At 46.0% G+C, this 15,049-nt stretch overlaps 1 protein-coding gene across 1 annotated transcript; it reads left to right on the top strand.

Annotated features, from left to right (window-relative positions):
* The first annotated feature begins 11,561 nt into the window (after positions 1-11,561).
* On the top strand, positions 11,562-13,115 carry LOC137809285 (uncharacterized). The gene has a single exon (XM_068610417.1). It carries the CDS (start codon positions 11,562-11,564, stop codon positions 13,113-13,115), a length of 1,554 nt encoding a protein of 517 aa, XP_068466518.1.
* Positions 13,116-15,049: the final 1,934 nt, after the last annotated feature.

The following is a 15,049-nucleotide window of genomic DNA, read 5'->3' as shown; positions in this document are numbered from 1 at the left end:
CCGCGAGATCCGCTTGTGTGCGCTCTTGCTCCACTTTTGACGCAGCCATCGCCTCCTGCAACCCTTGTACCATGTCCATGACCTGCTGCATGGTTAGGTCTTCACTCCCAGCGCGTGTTGAACCTTGCCTTGTGGGTCTCATCTTTTGTAGTTTCTGGAAACCTTCCTGACTGTCGTGCAACTTCAAGGGAAATGAACTGAACCCAGAGCACTTGGTGCAACTGCTCCAAGTTCGCGGCGAACGGTGGGTCTTCGAGAAATCTTAGAGAAAGTACCTTGGGAACTGGAGCTGATGAACTGTACTTGTGATGGGACTGATGTTTTAAATTGGCCCCACGGTGGGCGCCAAATGTTCCCGTCGGTTGACCAAGGACGTCTTTGCGCATGGCATGTCCTCAAGAGCTAGGACACCTTCATTCTGCACCGTCTGTGTGTACCTGAAAAGAAGTGAACAAAGGGGCGCCCTCGCGGCCGTTTGCACTCCGACGATCAAGTCAGCTGGCGATAAACATTAAAGTGACACACCTCCGTATCAGAACACCGTGACTGGGTGCTTTGAAGGTGGTCTAATAACTGAGTAACTGAGTGCTACCCTAATTGCCTGTGCGTACAGTGGGTGCACGAGCAAGCAACTAGAGTGTGTGTGTAAACTGTGAAAACTCGGATCTTTGTCTCAAACGCCTAAAGCTCTTTTTTAACGTTTAAAGCATTTAAAGCGACTTAAAGTGCATTTAAAGCGTCTTAAAGCGCATTTAAAGCGTCTTAAAGCACATTTAAGGCGCTTAAAAACGTTCAACACGTTTAAAACGTTGAAAGCGTTTAAAGTGCTTTAAAGCGTTAAAAAAGTAAGCTAAGTGAACGCGTACCTTAGCAAACTCTCAGCGCAACGTGTACCCCCTGATGATTCGGTACTTACTGCCATGTGTTCTTCTGACTTGATCGCTATTCTCTGTGGAGGGCCTTACAGCGTCGTAACCCAACTCTGGGATAATCCATCGTGTAAGTCCTCCTTCCTCGAAGTGCATCTGGCGCAAGGGGTGACTTTTTTGGGTGCCAACTCATGCGCCCCAACCTCTAGTCACTTGCCCTGGAGGTGTATCTACCTTTCTCTCGTACCATGCACATGGTTCGCCCCTGGGCGTGGCCCTCTCACGGGTCGTATCTGTCCCAGGGGTCTCCCAGAGGTGGCGTGGGTACTTCACAAGTCAGGTTACTCCTCACTGGTACTAGAACTATGGCCTTGAAGCCACCTGTCTTTTTTCTTTATTATTTTTCTGAGGTACTGAGGCCTCTCGTGGTGTCGCCCCCTCCACGATCTTTCCTACCCGTGGGTATCGGGGGATGACACCGTCGATGTCTTATCCTGGCGACGCCTTAACCTGGCGACGCCTACACCTGGCGACGCCTACACCTGGCGACGCCTAAACCTGGCGACGCCTCACCTTGGCGATGCCTCACCCTGGCGACGCCCACGCTTGGCGACACCTCAAGCGGTCAACCTGTTGACTTTTCTTCTCGCCGGTTAACCAGGATCGTCTTTGTCGTGGCCTGTCCCTGCGAGCTAGGGCACCTTCGTATTTCTCCGTCTGTGATTACTTGAAAAGAAGTGAACAAAGGGGCGCCCTCGCGACCGTTTGCACTCCGACGATCAAGTCAGCTAGCGAGAAACATCAAAGGTGACACACCTCCGTATCGGAACACTGTAACCGAATGCTCTGAAGGTGGTCAGAAATAACTGAGTCTAAAATGTGTTGCCCTAATCGTCTTGTGCACACAAACGTTTTGGCACACAGTGGGTGCGCAGCGAAAACAACTAGGGTTTGTGCTATGTGTAAAACTGCGAGAATTAGGTCAAAAACACCGATCCCCTTCAAATGTCTCAAGGTCCCCTTTTTATACACATTCAACATTTAAAACGCGTTAAAGCGCATTGAATGCGTATAAAAATGTGCCTTGAAATATTTGATACGTAAACTAAATTAACGCGTACCTTAGCAAACTTTCACTAAAACTTTCTGGGTGCCAACTCATGCGCCCCAGCCTGTAGTCACTCGCCTTGGGAGTGTATCTACCTTTCTCTCGTACCATGCACGTGGTTCTCCCCTGGGTGTGGCCCTCTCATGGGTCGTATCTGAACCAGGGTCTCCCAACAGTGGCGTGGGTACTTCACGAGTCAGGTTACCCCTTTCTCTTCTCTTTGTTACTGTTCTGAACTGTCGAGGCTCGAAGCTTCCTTGCGACTCCTCAGCGAGGCGATGCCTTAAGCTGTCAATCTGTTGACTTTCTTTCTTGGGTCCCTTGAGGGGTCCCACCATGTGTTGACTTTGACATTTGGTCAACGCCCGGGGACGGGACGGTACAACTTTCTTCCCTTGTGCCCCCTTTAGGGGTCCCACCATGTGTTGACCTTGGACTTAGCGTTGACTTTGACTTTGATTTTGATCAACGCCCGGGGACGAGACGGTACAGTATTAATATGGTTATCAACAACAATAATTTTCCATTATATATATGAATAGTTTTTAGAAGAATTTTAATCCACAGAAAACAATTGGTCTTTTTTTCTTCTCTTATTGTTTGAGTTTGATATTGGGTGAGATATAGTGATAGAGTAAAATAAAGATGGCAATAGCAGCAAAAACACGTTTCCCACTCCTTGCTTGCATTCTGGTCATCGTTTTATTCTTAGGTAAACTGAGTTTCATTATGGGAGAAACTAAGAAACTTTAATTCCAATAGCACAATATGAATGATTCTTGACATTCTTAGGAATCAACTTGAGTTGGAGATAGCTCAGGCACTTTTAATAGAATTGGATCAAGGTTCTATAATCAAGAACTCACCAAAACTTGCACCAAACACCAAACTCACATGGAAGACCCATTTCTTGCCAATTGAACCGATTAAAAGATGTAAAAATGCAAATGAACCGATTAAAATGCATAACAAATGAAATGAACCGATTAAAATGCTTCAAAACTGAAATGCACCGAACAAATCCAAGGAGAAAGAAGATGAACCGATTGAAACATGAAAATAAGCAAGAACACCGAATAGAAAGCAAGAAAGGAACCTAAGACATGTTTAGGAATTCAAATAGGCACGGAAATGGAATGAGAAGATGGAGAAGAAAGAGGACTTATGTGGTTGTAGTTCTTGGTTGATGAACACGCCACTTGAAGTGTGAATGCTCCAAGATAAGTGTGCAATGCCGCCACTTGAGAGAACCAAGGCACTCAAGATGAGACTAGGAAGAGGAGAAGACAAGTTCTCACTACACTCAATCACCAATTTGGGAGAGTTTTGATACTACAAATTCCAAATCTGAATTGTTTATGACCTAAGCCCTCCTTTTATAGGAGCAAGGGCTGGTCATGAAGCTTACAACATAAGCTAACCAAAAGACTCTTCATATGCTACTTACTAATAACGCCTAAATGAAGCATGAAGAGTACTCTTCTAGAAAATTCTAAACTAATGCCTAAAGATGCTTTTACAAAAGAGGTATCTAAGGTTTCCCTCTAAGCACCTTTCCTAAAAACTATGTATTTAAACATTCTATATTATTTACAAATTTATAAAAGAAACTATAAAGAGAGATAGTTAAATGAAGCCTATTCTTGAAAACTTGTAGACTTCTTTGGCTTTAGGCTTGATCCTCTCTTTATTTTATGTCTTCTTTTAATTTTGAAAAGACTAGAAGGAAGAACTTCAAATGTGTAGGTGAATGACCTCTCCCTTCATTAATAAAAGCCTCCTTTATTTGATTCTCATCACTAAGAAACTTTGGTTCTAATCTTTGTTGTTATAGGATGCATGCATTAACAATTTCAGATTCAGTTAAAAGTATATGTGTTGTTGCATGCATGTATTAATGATGAATGTGTGTGATTATGGTAGATATTGTGTTAGAATAATGTATAATTGGTGTGTGAAGATATAGGTGGAGCAGAATCAACGATGAAGGAGAGTGATGTGAAGGCTTTAGATGAATGGATGAGCATAAAAGATATAGAAGAAAAGGATGTGTATTGTTGTTCTGACAACCGTGTACGAAGTTGCAACCCAGGAACACAGGATGACAAACATTGTAATTCTCTTTGTCTAAACCATCCCTGCGGAAAAGGTGGTCGTTGCAAAGTCTTTGGCCATAAAAATCCAAGCCACTTTTGCCATTGTTTCTGCTAAATCCATGCAACATATCAGATCAGATGACGATGATTCTAAATTGTGATATATTATATAAATCTTCACTTTATTTTCACTTATATAAATCAGCCACCAAATGTATAATTTTCATTAATGTATAATTTATATGAAATGAATTTTCAATTTCGAATTATAATTTTACACTCTATAATTTTGTGAGAGTGGAAGCTAATGAACGCGCACCATTTTGAAGAAGATCTTTCCTATTTTTCAAGATTCACCCTACAATATGAAAAAAGAGCCAAAATAAACTATTTTAGTCCCTCCAATATGACACAAAAAATTTATAAAAAAAAAATGCAAAATTCGATTTCATTTATTGTAATTGATTGTTAATTTTAACAATATCTATGAAGATTGATCAGAAAGCATTAACATTGGAAAGTTTACTCCAATTCAGGTACCATGAAAAAAATATGCGAGATGTTACCAATTTGACTTATAATTTAAGGTAAATAAGTGTTGAAAGTTGAGAAGTTTCTGCAGCTTTTTAGTTTTTCGTCTTTTGTTATTGTTGCTACACCCAATTGGAGTACCAACCAAGAATTTCAGATATTATAGGTATAAACCATTTTCATGCAAATTGGTGAACATATGCCAATCCAAAAAGTCAATCATTACGGACCAAAGAAAAGACAAAAATGAGATTGATAGCCTAAAATTTATTTTTTTTAAAGTCTAAAAAAACATAAACCCCATAATGAGATATGACATTTTTAAGATTAATCAAGCTACATGTTCGACCATAAGAGTGGTGACGTTTTTGCTATCGCGTGGTTGTGTTTCACTAATATGCAAATCCTAACTGAAATTTTGTTTTCCCAGTGATGTACTAGGTTATCTGGTTATATGCATCTGTCCAATTTCTTTCGGTGGTCCTTTTTGCGCATATATTTTAGTCCCTGGTAAGATTTTGATACGACCTAAATTCTTTCTGCTAAATTTCATAGGGCAACAAAATTTGTGACATTATTTTTTAGAAATAAGTTGTTTAAGGGTTGGTTCAAATATTGTTTAGATGGATTGGTTGCGGCAAAAAAATTGTTTCGAAATCCAGCTTTGCATTGTCAGCTTTCAAGCTTGTGACATGTCTTGAATCATGGTAATAGAAGGAGACCACCTCTCATTCATTTGAATTTTTCATAACCAAATGGAAAATAGTCAAATCAAGAACTTCAACTTTAGCACTTAGACAAATCTAGGACAACATGTTTCAAACTAAATCCTACATGAAGAATAACAAGCATGTAGACTAATTTCATTGGATTATGTACCGCCCTGGTAGCCGGGTATGATGACGTGGCACCCTGCTACAGTGTAGGCGTGTTGACAAGGCGCCAGGTTGGCAGAAGGGAAGGAAGTCGGGGGGCACGCGTAGTCGCCAGTTGTTAAGCTGGCGTGTTCCGATTTCCAGTTTACCAGAATAGGCGATCGCCAGGTTCAAGATCAAGTCGCCAGATGTAGACCCAGGCGACCAAGCAGTCGGAGATCGCCAGAACAAGCACATCGCCGAAGATGGAGGAGAAGCAGATTATGAAGGCGGCCGGCGAGACCACAGGGAAGGTGTATGAAGGCCCTAACTCGCCAGTTCCAGTAGAGATCGCACTCCTAAGTTAGCTATGCACTGGGCAGTACCATGCATAAGTAACTTAGCCAAAATGAGAGCAGAAGCAGCGCCAAGTCAGTGAGCCTCCAGATGATGGCACGTGTACAGTTGGATGCGAGCCACGTGTCCAAGCCTGTAACTGCCAGGAGAGAGAAAGCCACCAGGTATATAAGAGTTTTTAACAGACTTTCTGAGGTACGCACGTTCAGTTCATACACTTTACGCTTGCGAGTGACAGAGCTGATTGTGAGAGAGGATTTGCACGGTTCTAGTTCTTAGTATTTGGTGATACCGTCACTGACTTGAGCGTCGGAGTGCGATCGGCCGCAGCGGCGCCGTGTCGTTTCTTTGCAGGTTCTTGAGGTAGATCCCGGGGAGGAACGAAGGTGAGAAGCGGTGCGCACGTCGATCCTTTGACGAGGCATTCTCCAGCGCTCCGGTCAACAGGCAGGATCAGATTACTCTATCAACTTGAAGTTGGTAAGCATGCAGATTTGTCGATTCTTCTTGCTACATTTGCTGGCTTTGGCATGGTGATGAACGAAAGTTCAATTGTTTTGGAATTTTCTAGATGGAGAAGAAGAGGGCTAGTTTTATTAGAGCAACACATGGTTATTCAGCGTGACACAAGATGCGCTATGAAATCGTATTGTAAATTAAGCTAAAGGGAATTGCCAAAACTGGTTGGCAATTATTTTCAATAATTATGTCTTTTAATTTTCAATTATGTATTAAGTTTTGAACAATATTATGTGTGTTTTAATTTTCAATGAAATGAATGGATGCTCATAACTCTATACATTATGTCATTTTATTAGTATTTTTTTTTACGAAAATATATTATCTTTAGTTTAATTGTCCCATATGACTTCCACAAATTCCCTCGTGGAGTTCCGACATGATCCTCGTACACTCGTCACCACTCACACATGTCAGAATTGGGTGCGTGAACCCGTGCCTGAATAGCACTCCATCCACGAGAGTGTACCTTACAGAATTCTTCTTTATCCTCTTTCCCTCTCCAGGCTCTGCTGGGAGGATCCCATATGCAATATACTACCTATAAGGCGTCATCCACGTGTCTCCCTCTTCCAAAACACAAACCTGCACCTGCTTTTCTTTTTCGGGCGAGGCCACATATGTGCTAATGCGGGGTGTCCTTGCCGTATCTTGGGTCAAGGAACGATGGCTCCTTGGCTTTCCCCTTGCTGTGCTAATGTGAAGAACATCCACCCTGTTATCTTCCACAAACCTTCGCGGCGCTTTGAGTGTTTCCTGGATGATTGCCCTCTGCCTTCCCCCCTTGCCTGAGCTGGCCAGCTTGGCAAGCAGGTCAGCTCTAGTATTCTGCTCTCTTGGGACATGCACCAGCTCAAAAGCGACGAACGCTTCTTTCAAGATCTGGACATACTTCAGATAGGCCGCCATCTGCGGGTCCTTTGCCTGGTACTCCCCAATCACCTGCCCTGTGACCAATTGTGAATCACTCTTCACCACAAGACTCTGCACGCCCATCTCTTTGGCCAAGAGCATTCCAGCTATCAGCGCCTCGTATTCAGCTTGGTTATTGCTTGCTTTGAAGGCGAAGCGTAGGGCCTGCTCGATCAGCACCCCGTTAGGCCCCTCCAAAACTATTCCCGCGCCACTCCCCTGTTGATTGGAGGACCCATCCACTGAGAGCAACCACTGTGATCCTAACTCCAGCTCTGGGGCGCCTCCAGGTGAGAGTTCTGCAACGAAATCTGGATAGACTTGTCCTTTGATGATCCCCTGGGTTCGTACTGAATATCAAACTCTGACAACTCCACTGCCCAGCGAACCATCCTCCCAGCTACATCTGGCTTTTGAAGTACTTTCTAAATGGGGAGGTTCGTCATCACCACCATTGTGAAATTGTGAAAATAGTGGCGTAGCCTCTTGGCGGAGAACACTACTGCCAACACCGCCTTCTCCAACGACTGGTATCTCGTCTCCGGGCCTTGCAAAGCCTTGCTCACAAAGTAGATGGACTTCTGCACTTGATCGTGCTCCTGGACCATCACAGAGCTGATGGCCCACTTAGTCACAGCGAAGTACAAACGAAGGGGGACGCCTGTCTGTGGCTTGCAAAGCACTGGTGGTGTCGCCAAGTACTCCTTTAACTCCAGGAATGCTGCTTCGCACTCATTTGTCCACGCAAAATGGCTATTTCTCTTGAGGCACTGGAAATAGGGGTGGCCCTTCTCACCTCCGGCAGACACGAATCTTGACAAAGCCGCCATCCGCGCAGTTAGCTGCTGCACTTCTTTCACTGAGGTTGGGCTCCTCATGGCAATGATGGCTACGCACTTATCAGGGTTTGCCTCTATCCCCCTCTCTGTGAGCATAAACCCCAAAAACTTACCCGCTTCGACCCCGAAGACGCACTTCTCAGGATTCAGCTTGAGGCGATACTTCGATATGGTAGCAAAAAGCTCTTCCAGATCCGCTGCGTGTTGCCCTCTCTCATGCGAAGTCACCACCATGTCAACTACGTAGGCCTGTACATTCCTTCCCAGCATGGGTGCAAGGACCTTGTCCATTAGCCTCTGGTAGGTGGCGCCTGCATTCTTCAGCCCAAATGGCATCACGTTATAACAGTAACTGCACATCTCTGTCATGAACGCCGTTATACTCTCATCCCTTAGATGCATCTTGATCTGATTGTAACCTGAGAATGCATCCAAGAAACCCAGCATCTTGCATCCCGAGGCGCTATCCACCAACGCGTCGATGCTGGGTAGCGGATACGAATCTTTGGGGCAAGCTTTGTTCAAATCTGTGAAGTCGACGCACATCCTCCACTTCCCATTTGCTTTGTTCACCAGGATGACGTTGGCTAGCCACTCAGGGTATTGTATTTATAATATATTTATACATATTATTGTTGTACATTTAATACATGTAATATAGTTTAAAAAATTGTAACATTTTAAACTTACAACAACATTTACAATAACAACATTTTGTTTTCATTTATCTACGTCTAGTTCTAATATAATAACACTTATTATAATGGTATATACTAAAGATCTTCATTTATTGATTTTGTTTTTCATAAAATAAGTGTCATTATAAGAAATAATTAAATAGAAATTAATTTTATAAAAAAATAATTAGTTGTTATATTGACTAAATTATATATTATTTTAGAAACTAAAAAAATTATTGATATCTAAATTTATATCTAATTAGCTACCAGTTATTTAGATTCTAAAATTGATAGCTAAAACTTTGAGAGTTAATTAAATACAAATTTAGAAATTATTTCTCGGTAATAGAAACTAATTAAGTCTATAAAATAATATCTAATATGGTACATATAACAACTAATTATTTATTATCTGTAAAATTTATTCTTATTTAATAATTTTCATATAGTGTGTCAAATTTATTATATTTTAATGCTCACAATTTTGTAAAGAATTTTTTTTGCTCTAATTTATACTTTTTATTATATACATTTTAATTTTAATAATACATGTACCGTCCCTTCCCCGGGTGTTGACCAAAGTCAAAGTCAAAGTCAACGCTAAGTCAAAGGTCAACATATGGTGGGACCCCTAAAGGGGGCCCAAGGGAAGAAAGTCAACAAGTTGACCGCTTGAGGCGTCGCCAAGCGTGGGCGTCGCCAGGGTGAGGCATCGCCAAGGTGAGGCGCCGCCAGGTTTAGGCGTCGCCAGGTGTAGGCGTCGCCAGGTTAAGGCGTCGCCAGGATAAGACATCGACGGTGTCACCCCCCGATACCCACGGGTAAGAAAGACCGTGGAGGGGGCGACACCACGAGAGGCCTCAGTACCTCAGAATGTGTACCGTCCCGTCCCCGGGCGTTGACTAAAGTCAAAGTCAAAGTCAAAGTCAAAGATACGGTGGGACCCCGTGAGGGGCCCGAGGAAGGAGGAGGAGGCGTCACCAATTGAAGGGGGTCGCCAGGATAAGGCGCTGATGGCGTCGCCCCCCGATACCCACGGGTAGGAAAGACAGTGGAGGGGACGAAATCGCCAGAAGCCAAGTTAGAGAGAAGAGAAAGATGGCTTTAAGGCTATAGTTATAATACTAATAGAGGTGGCTTCAAGGCCATAGTTCCAGTACCAGTGGGGAGTATCCTGACTCGTGAAGCCCACACCACCTCAGGGTGATCCCTGGGATAGTTACGACCCAAGAGAGGGTCATGCCCAGGGATGAACTAGGTGCGTGGTGCGAGAAGAAGGTAGATACACTCCCAGGGTGAGTGGCTGAAACCTGGGAAGCATGAGTTGGCACCCAGAATGTCACCCCCTGCGCCAGCGGCACTTCGAGAAGGGGGAAACTCACGCGACAGAATGTCCCTAAGATTGGGATACGACGCCGTGAGGCCCTCCACGTGTGATAGTAATCAAGTCAGCGAAAGGTTAGTGAGTCAGCGAGAAGTTAGCAAAGGCAGTAAATGAGGGAACATTAATGTTTCCTCATCACGTATGTTTTTATTCCAGTTAACGTTTCAAACGCTTTAAAAACACTTTAAATGCCTCCATTAAAGGTTTTAAGGAAGCGTGTTAAATGCGCCTTAAATGCACTTTAAGACGTGTTTAATGCAGGGTGGCATTAAAAGGGTTTTTGAATGTTCGAAGCAAGGATCAGACTTTTGGAAAATTTTCCCCAGAACACACTCTAGTTGCTTGCTCGAGCCCTCAGGGACTAGAGAAGGATTGTTTGCCAGAACCAGAAACAACACACAATACACAGTTCTTTACCACCTTCAAAGCGCCTATCACGGTGCTCCGATACGAAGGTGCTGAGTTTTGGTGTTTCTCGTTAGCTGACTTGAGCGTCGGAGTGCAAACGGCCGCTAGGGCGCCCATTTGTTCACTTCTTTGCAGGTGTTCACAAATTACCAGAAGGGTGTCCCTAGCAGACGGGCAAGGTCGCACGGAAAGACGTACCAGGTCAACCGGCAGGAACATTTGGCGCCCACCGTGGGGCCGATTTAAAACATCAGTCCCACCACAACAATTCTGGAGAGCTTCTCAGAGCTACCATAACAACAGGAGAAATTCAGAGAAAAGGTTAAAGAATGAGGGCCACGAGACAAGGTCCAACACGCGCTACGAGCGAGGAAATGACCATGCAGCAGGTCATGGCCATGGTGCAGGGGATGCAGGATGAAATGGCAGAATCGAGGGCGGAGCAAGAACGCATGCAAGCGGATCTTGCGGCCTCTCAGGTGAGAAATGAAGAGCTCCATCGCACAAACGAGGAATTGCGTCGCGGTTTGCGCAACAACCAAGGGCAACGCGACCCAGATGAGACCGAACGTCTCACCCCCCCAAGGGAGTTTTCCACGCCATTCTCGCAGGAGATTCTGGAGGCGTTAGTCCCCAACATATTCGCAGGGCCCAAGGTGATCTTCACGGGGATGGAGGATCCCGAAGCACATCTCACTACGTTCCACAAGCAGATGATGCTGGTAGGCGGCTCCGATGCCGTAAGATGCAAGCTCTTCATGAGCACCTTGACAGGAATGGCCATGGACTGGTTCATCAGCCTTCCCGATGGCCATATCACGTCTTTCCCGCAGCTGTCGCAGTTATTCAGGGAGCAATACTTAGCGAACAGGCGCCCCCCCCCCCCCCCCCCGCCCGTTTCGTACGATCTGTTCGACGTAAGACAATATCAGGGTGAGACCTTGAAGGAGTACATCAACCGTTTCGGGGCTCAAGTGGTGAAGGTCGGCACTACGGAGGAGCCTATGATCGTGTATGCGTTCAGGAAAGGCGTATGCCCTGGCCCCTTTTGCGAATCAATCATTCACAATCGCCCCAAGACCTTCGCTGAAATAAGGCATCGCGCAGTAGAGCATATCGCCTCCGAGGGAGAGGTGTGCGAGAAGCGCACGAGTGTCGTACCCACACGCCCGAGAGCACAGACACGGGCTCAGCCCGTCAGGGTCAACGAGACCACAACGGGAAGGAAGAATCAGGAAGGGAGACGCCCCTACGAGGCGAGAAAACCCCAACCTAGGGGTCAAGCGGGAGGAAATCGTCCGGCTAGAGAAAGGGCCAGACCAGCAAGGTACGACTTCGTGGTGGAGTTGAAGGACCTGATCGCCGTACCTAATATAGTCGAAAGATTGAGGCGACCAGTGAAGACTGACAAGGTGTTAGGGCCTCGCAAGGACTCTTGGTGTGAGTTCCATGAAGCTTTCGGTCACCACATCAACAACTGCCTATCGTTGGGGTACCAGTTGGACGAGTTAGTAAAAAGCGTGTTCTTGAAGAATTATCTCGCTGAACCCGCCACGACCGCGGCCCTGCCAGAACCAGCGGAGGATCAAGCGCATGAGATGCCGGTCCATGGCGAAGTTCACACCATTTCTGGTGGTTTTTCGGGAGGGGGACCCACTGCATCCCAACGCAAGAAATATGCGAGGGGAGTAAATTCGATTGACGAAAAAATCTCAGGCGACCCGTGGGAGTCAGACCTCGTGTTCACGAGGGCGGACCTACGCGATGTCATCCCACACGACAATGACCCCGTGGTCATTTCGGTTGTCACAGCTGGAAGAAAGGTGCACAGGGTGCTAGTCGACCAGGGAAGTTCTGCAGATGTTATGTTCTGGTTGACTTTCAACAAGCTACGGTTGTCTCCCGACCTTTTGAAGCCCTACACCGGGTGCTTGTATGGGTTCGCTGACAACCAGGTGGAAGTACGTGGCTACTTGGAGCTGAGAACGACATTCACAGATGGAGCGGCCTCACGTACTGAAAGCATTTGGTACTTAGTTGTAAACGCCAATTCGGCTTACAACATCCTGTTGGGAAGACCGGCGTTGAATAGGCTGAGAGCAGTATCCTCCACGTGCCACATGAAGATGAAGTTGCCAGATCTCAGTGGCAGGGTGATCGTCATCAAGTCAGATCAAGAAGAAGCGCGAAAATGCTATGAAAACAGTTTAAAGACAAAGAGAGGTGTGTTCATGGTATTCGAACGTCCACCGAGTTTAGACACGACGATGGAAGTAGAATCCTCGAGTGAGGCGACGCCTACGGAGTCACCGCCTGGCGAGGCCGCACCCGTAGGGGCGACGCCTAAAGCAGACGTGCACACGGAGGAGAGGCATGACGACGCTTTGCCAGTAGAAGAGGCGTCGCCTAGAGAGCATTATAAGGCGACACCCTCAAAAGAAGATAGTAGAGACCAACCGGCAGCCAATGTGCTGGAGAGACAGATCGGCGACAAAACGTTCAAGCTGGGGCGTCTGTTGAGCCAAGCGGAACAGGACCAAATGGCGGAGGTGATTTAACGCCACTTAGATGCTTTTGCGTGGTCCGCCTTAGACATGCCGGGCATCGACCCTGACTTTATGCCACCACCTTAGCATGGACACCACGGTTCGCCCTGTGCGACAGAGGAGGAGAAAGTTTAACGAAGAAAGGCGCCTCGTGGTGAAGGAAGAGACACAGAAGTTGTTGAGCGCTGGACACATCTGGAAAATCCAATACCCCGAGTGGCTGGCCAACGTCGTTCTGGTGAAGAAGGCAAACGGGAAGTGGAGGATGTGTGTGGACTTCATAGACTTGAACAAGGCATTCCCCAAGGATTCATATCCACTACCCAGCATTGACACCCTGGTGGATAGTGCCTCGGGTTGCGAGATGCTGAGCTTTTTGGACGCTTTTTCGGGATACAATCAGATCAAGATGCACCCGAGGGACGAGGGTAAAACAACATTCATGACAGAGACATGTAGCTACTGCTACAAAGTGATGCCGTTCGGGTTGAAGAATGCAGGCGCCACCTACCAGAGGTTAATGGACAAGGTCCTGGCGCCTATGTTAGGGAGGAACGTACAAGCCTACGTGGATGACATGGTGGTAGCTTCGCGCGATAGGAGGCAACATACAACAGATCTGGAAGAGTTTTTTGCCACCATCTCAAAGTATCGCCTCAAACTGAACCCCGAGAAGTGTGTCTTTGAGGTTGAAGCGGGAAAGTTTTTAGGCTTCATGCTTACAAAGAGAGGAATTGAGGCAAACCCTGATAAGTGCGCAACCATCATTGCTTTGAGGAGCCCAACGTCAGTGAAAGAAGTGCAACAGCTGACAGGGCGAATGGCAGCGCTATCAAGGTTCGTTTCTGCGGGAGGAGAAAAGGGACACCCCTATTTCCAGTGCCTCAAGAGAAATAGCCGTTTTTCATGGACAGACGAGTGTGAAGCAGCATTCCTCAAGTTGAAAGAATACTTGGCAACGCCACCAGTGCTTTGCAAACCAGTGGCAAGCGTGCCCCTCCGATTCTACATTGCGGTAACGGAGCGGGCCATCAGTTCTATGCTAGTCCAGGAGCAGGACCAAGTACAGAGGGCCATCTATTTTGTGAGTAAGGCCTTGCAAGGCCCAGAGACGAGGTATCAGTCGCTGGAAAAGGCAGCCTTGGCCGTGGTATTCTCGGCCAGGAGGCTCCGCCACTACTTTCACAGTTTCACAGTAGTGGTGATGACGAACCTTCCCATCCAGAAGGTACTGCAGAAACCTGATGTATCTGGAAGGATGGTTCGCTGGGCGGTGGAGCTATCAGAGTTTGACATCCAATACGAGCCCAGAGGATCTATCAAAGGACAGGTATATGCGGATTTCGTTGCAGAGCTCTCACCCGGAGGCGACCAAGAGGTGGAGTCAGGATCGCAGTGGTTGCTCTCGGTCGATGGCTCTTCTAATCAACAAGGAAGTGGAGCAGGAATAGTCTTGGAGGGACCTAATGGTGTGCTGATCGAGCAAGCTCTACGTTTCGCTTTTCGCCACGTTACCAGAATTTTGTGGCTGAAGAGTCCAATGAAGAAAGGCGAGTGAACCTAGACTTACTAGACGAAGCCAGGGAGGAAGCAAGAATAAAGGCTGAGGCAGTAAAGAGAAGAGTGGAGAGACAGTATAGCTCCAAGGTGAAGTCGCGGCAATTCCAGGTTGGTGACTTAGTCATGAGGAAGGCTCACCCATATGAGTTAGAGAATAAGTTATCTCCCAAATGGACCGGACCCTTCAGAATCACCAAAGCCAAGGGGAATGGTTCATACAATCTAGAGACTTTGGAAGGAGGTCCCATTCCACGCAGCTGGAATGCGGCCAATTTGAAATTTTATTTCAGTTAAGTTATGTTAGTTAAGAATAATGAAATACAAGTTGTAAAGGGGACACTCTTTTTCCTCTCGGGGGTTTTTTAATGAGGTCACCCAATTAAAAA

This window comes from Phaseolus vulgaris, chromosome 2 (genome assembly GCF_000499845.2).
Source record: "Phaseolus vulgaris cultivar G19833 chromosome 2, P. vulgaris v2.0, whole genome shotgun sequence".
NCBI classification, from domain to species: domain Eukaryota; kingdom Viridiplantae; phylum Streptophyta; class Magnoliopsida; order Fabales; family Fabaceae; genus Phaseolus; species Phaseolus vulgaris.
The sequence above is the reverse complement of the archived record's forward strand: the minus strand, read 5'-3'. Positions and strand labels throughout refer to the sequence as shown.

What these genes read in the sequence shown, in the direction of transcription:
- LOC137809285 (XM_068610417.1), top strand. Translation starts at nt 11,562, where the DNA reads ATGATCGTGTATGCGTTCAGGAAAGGCGTATGCCCTGGCCCCTTTTGC.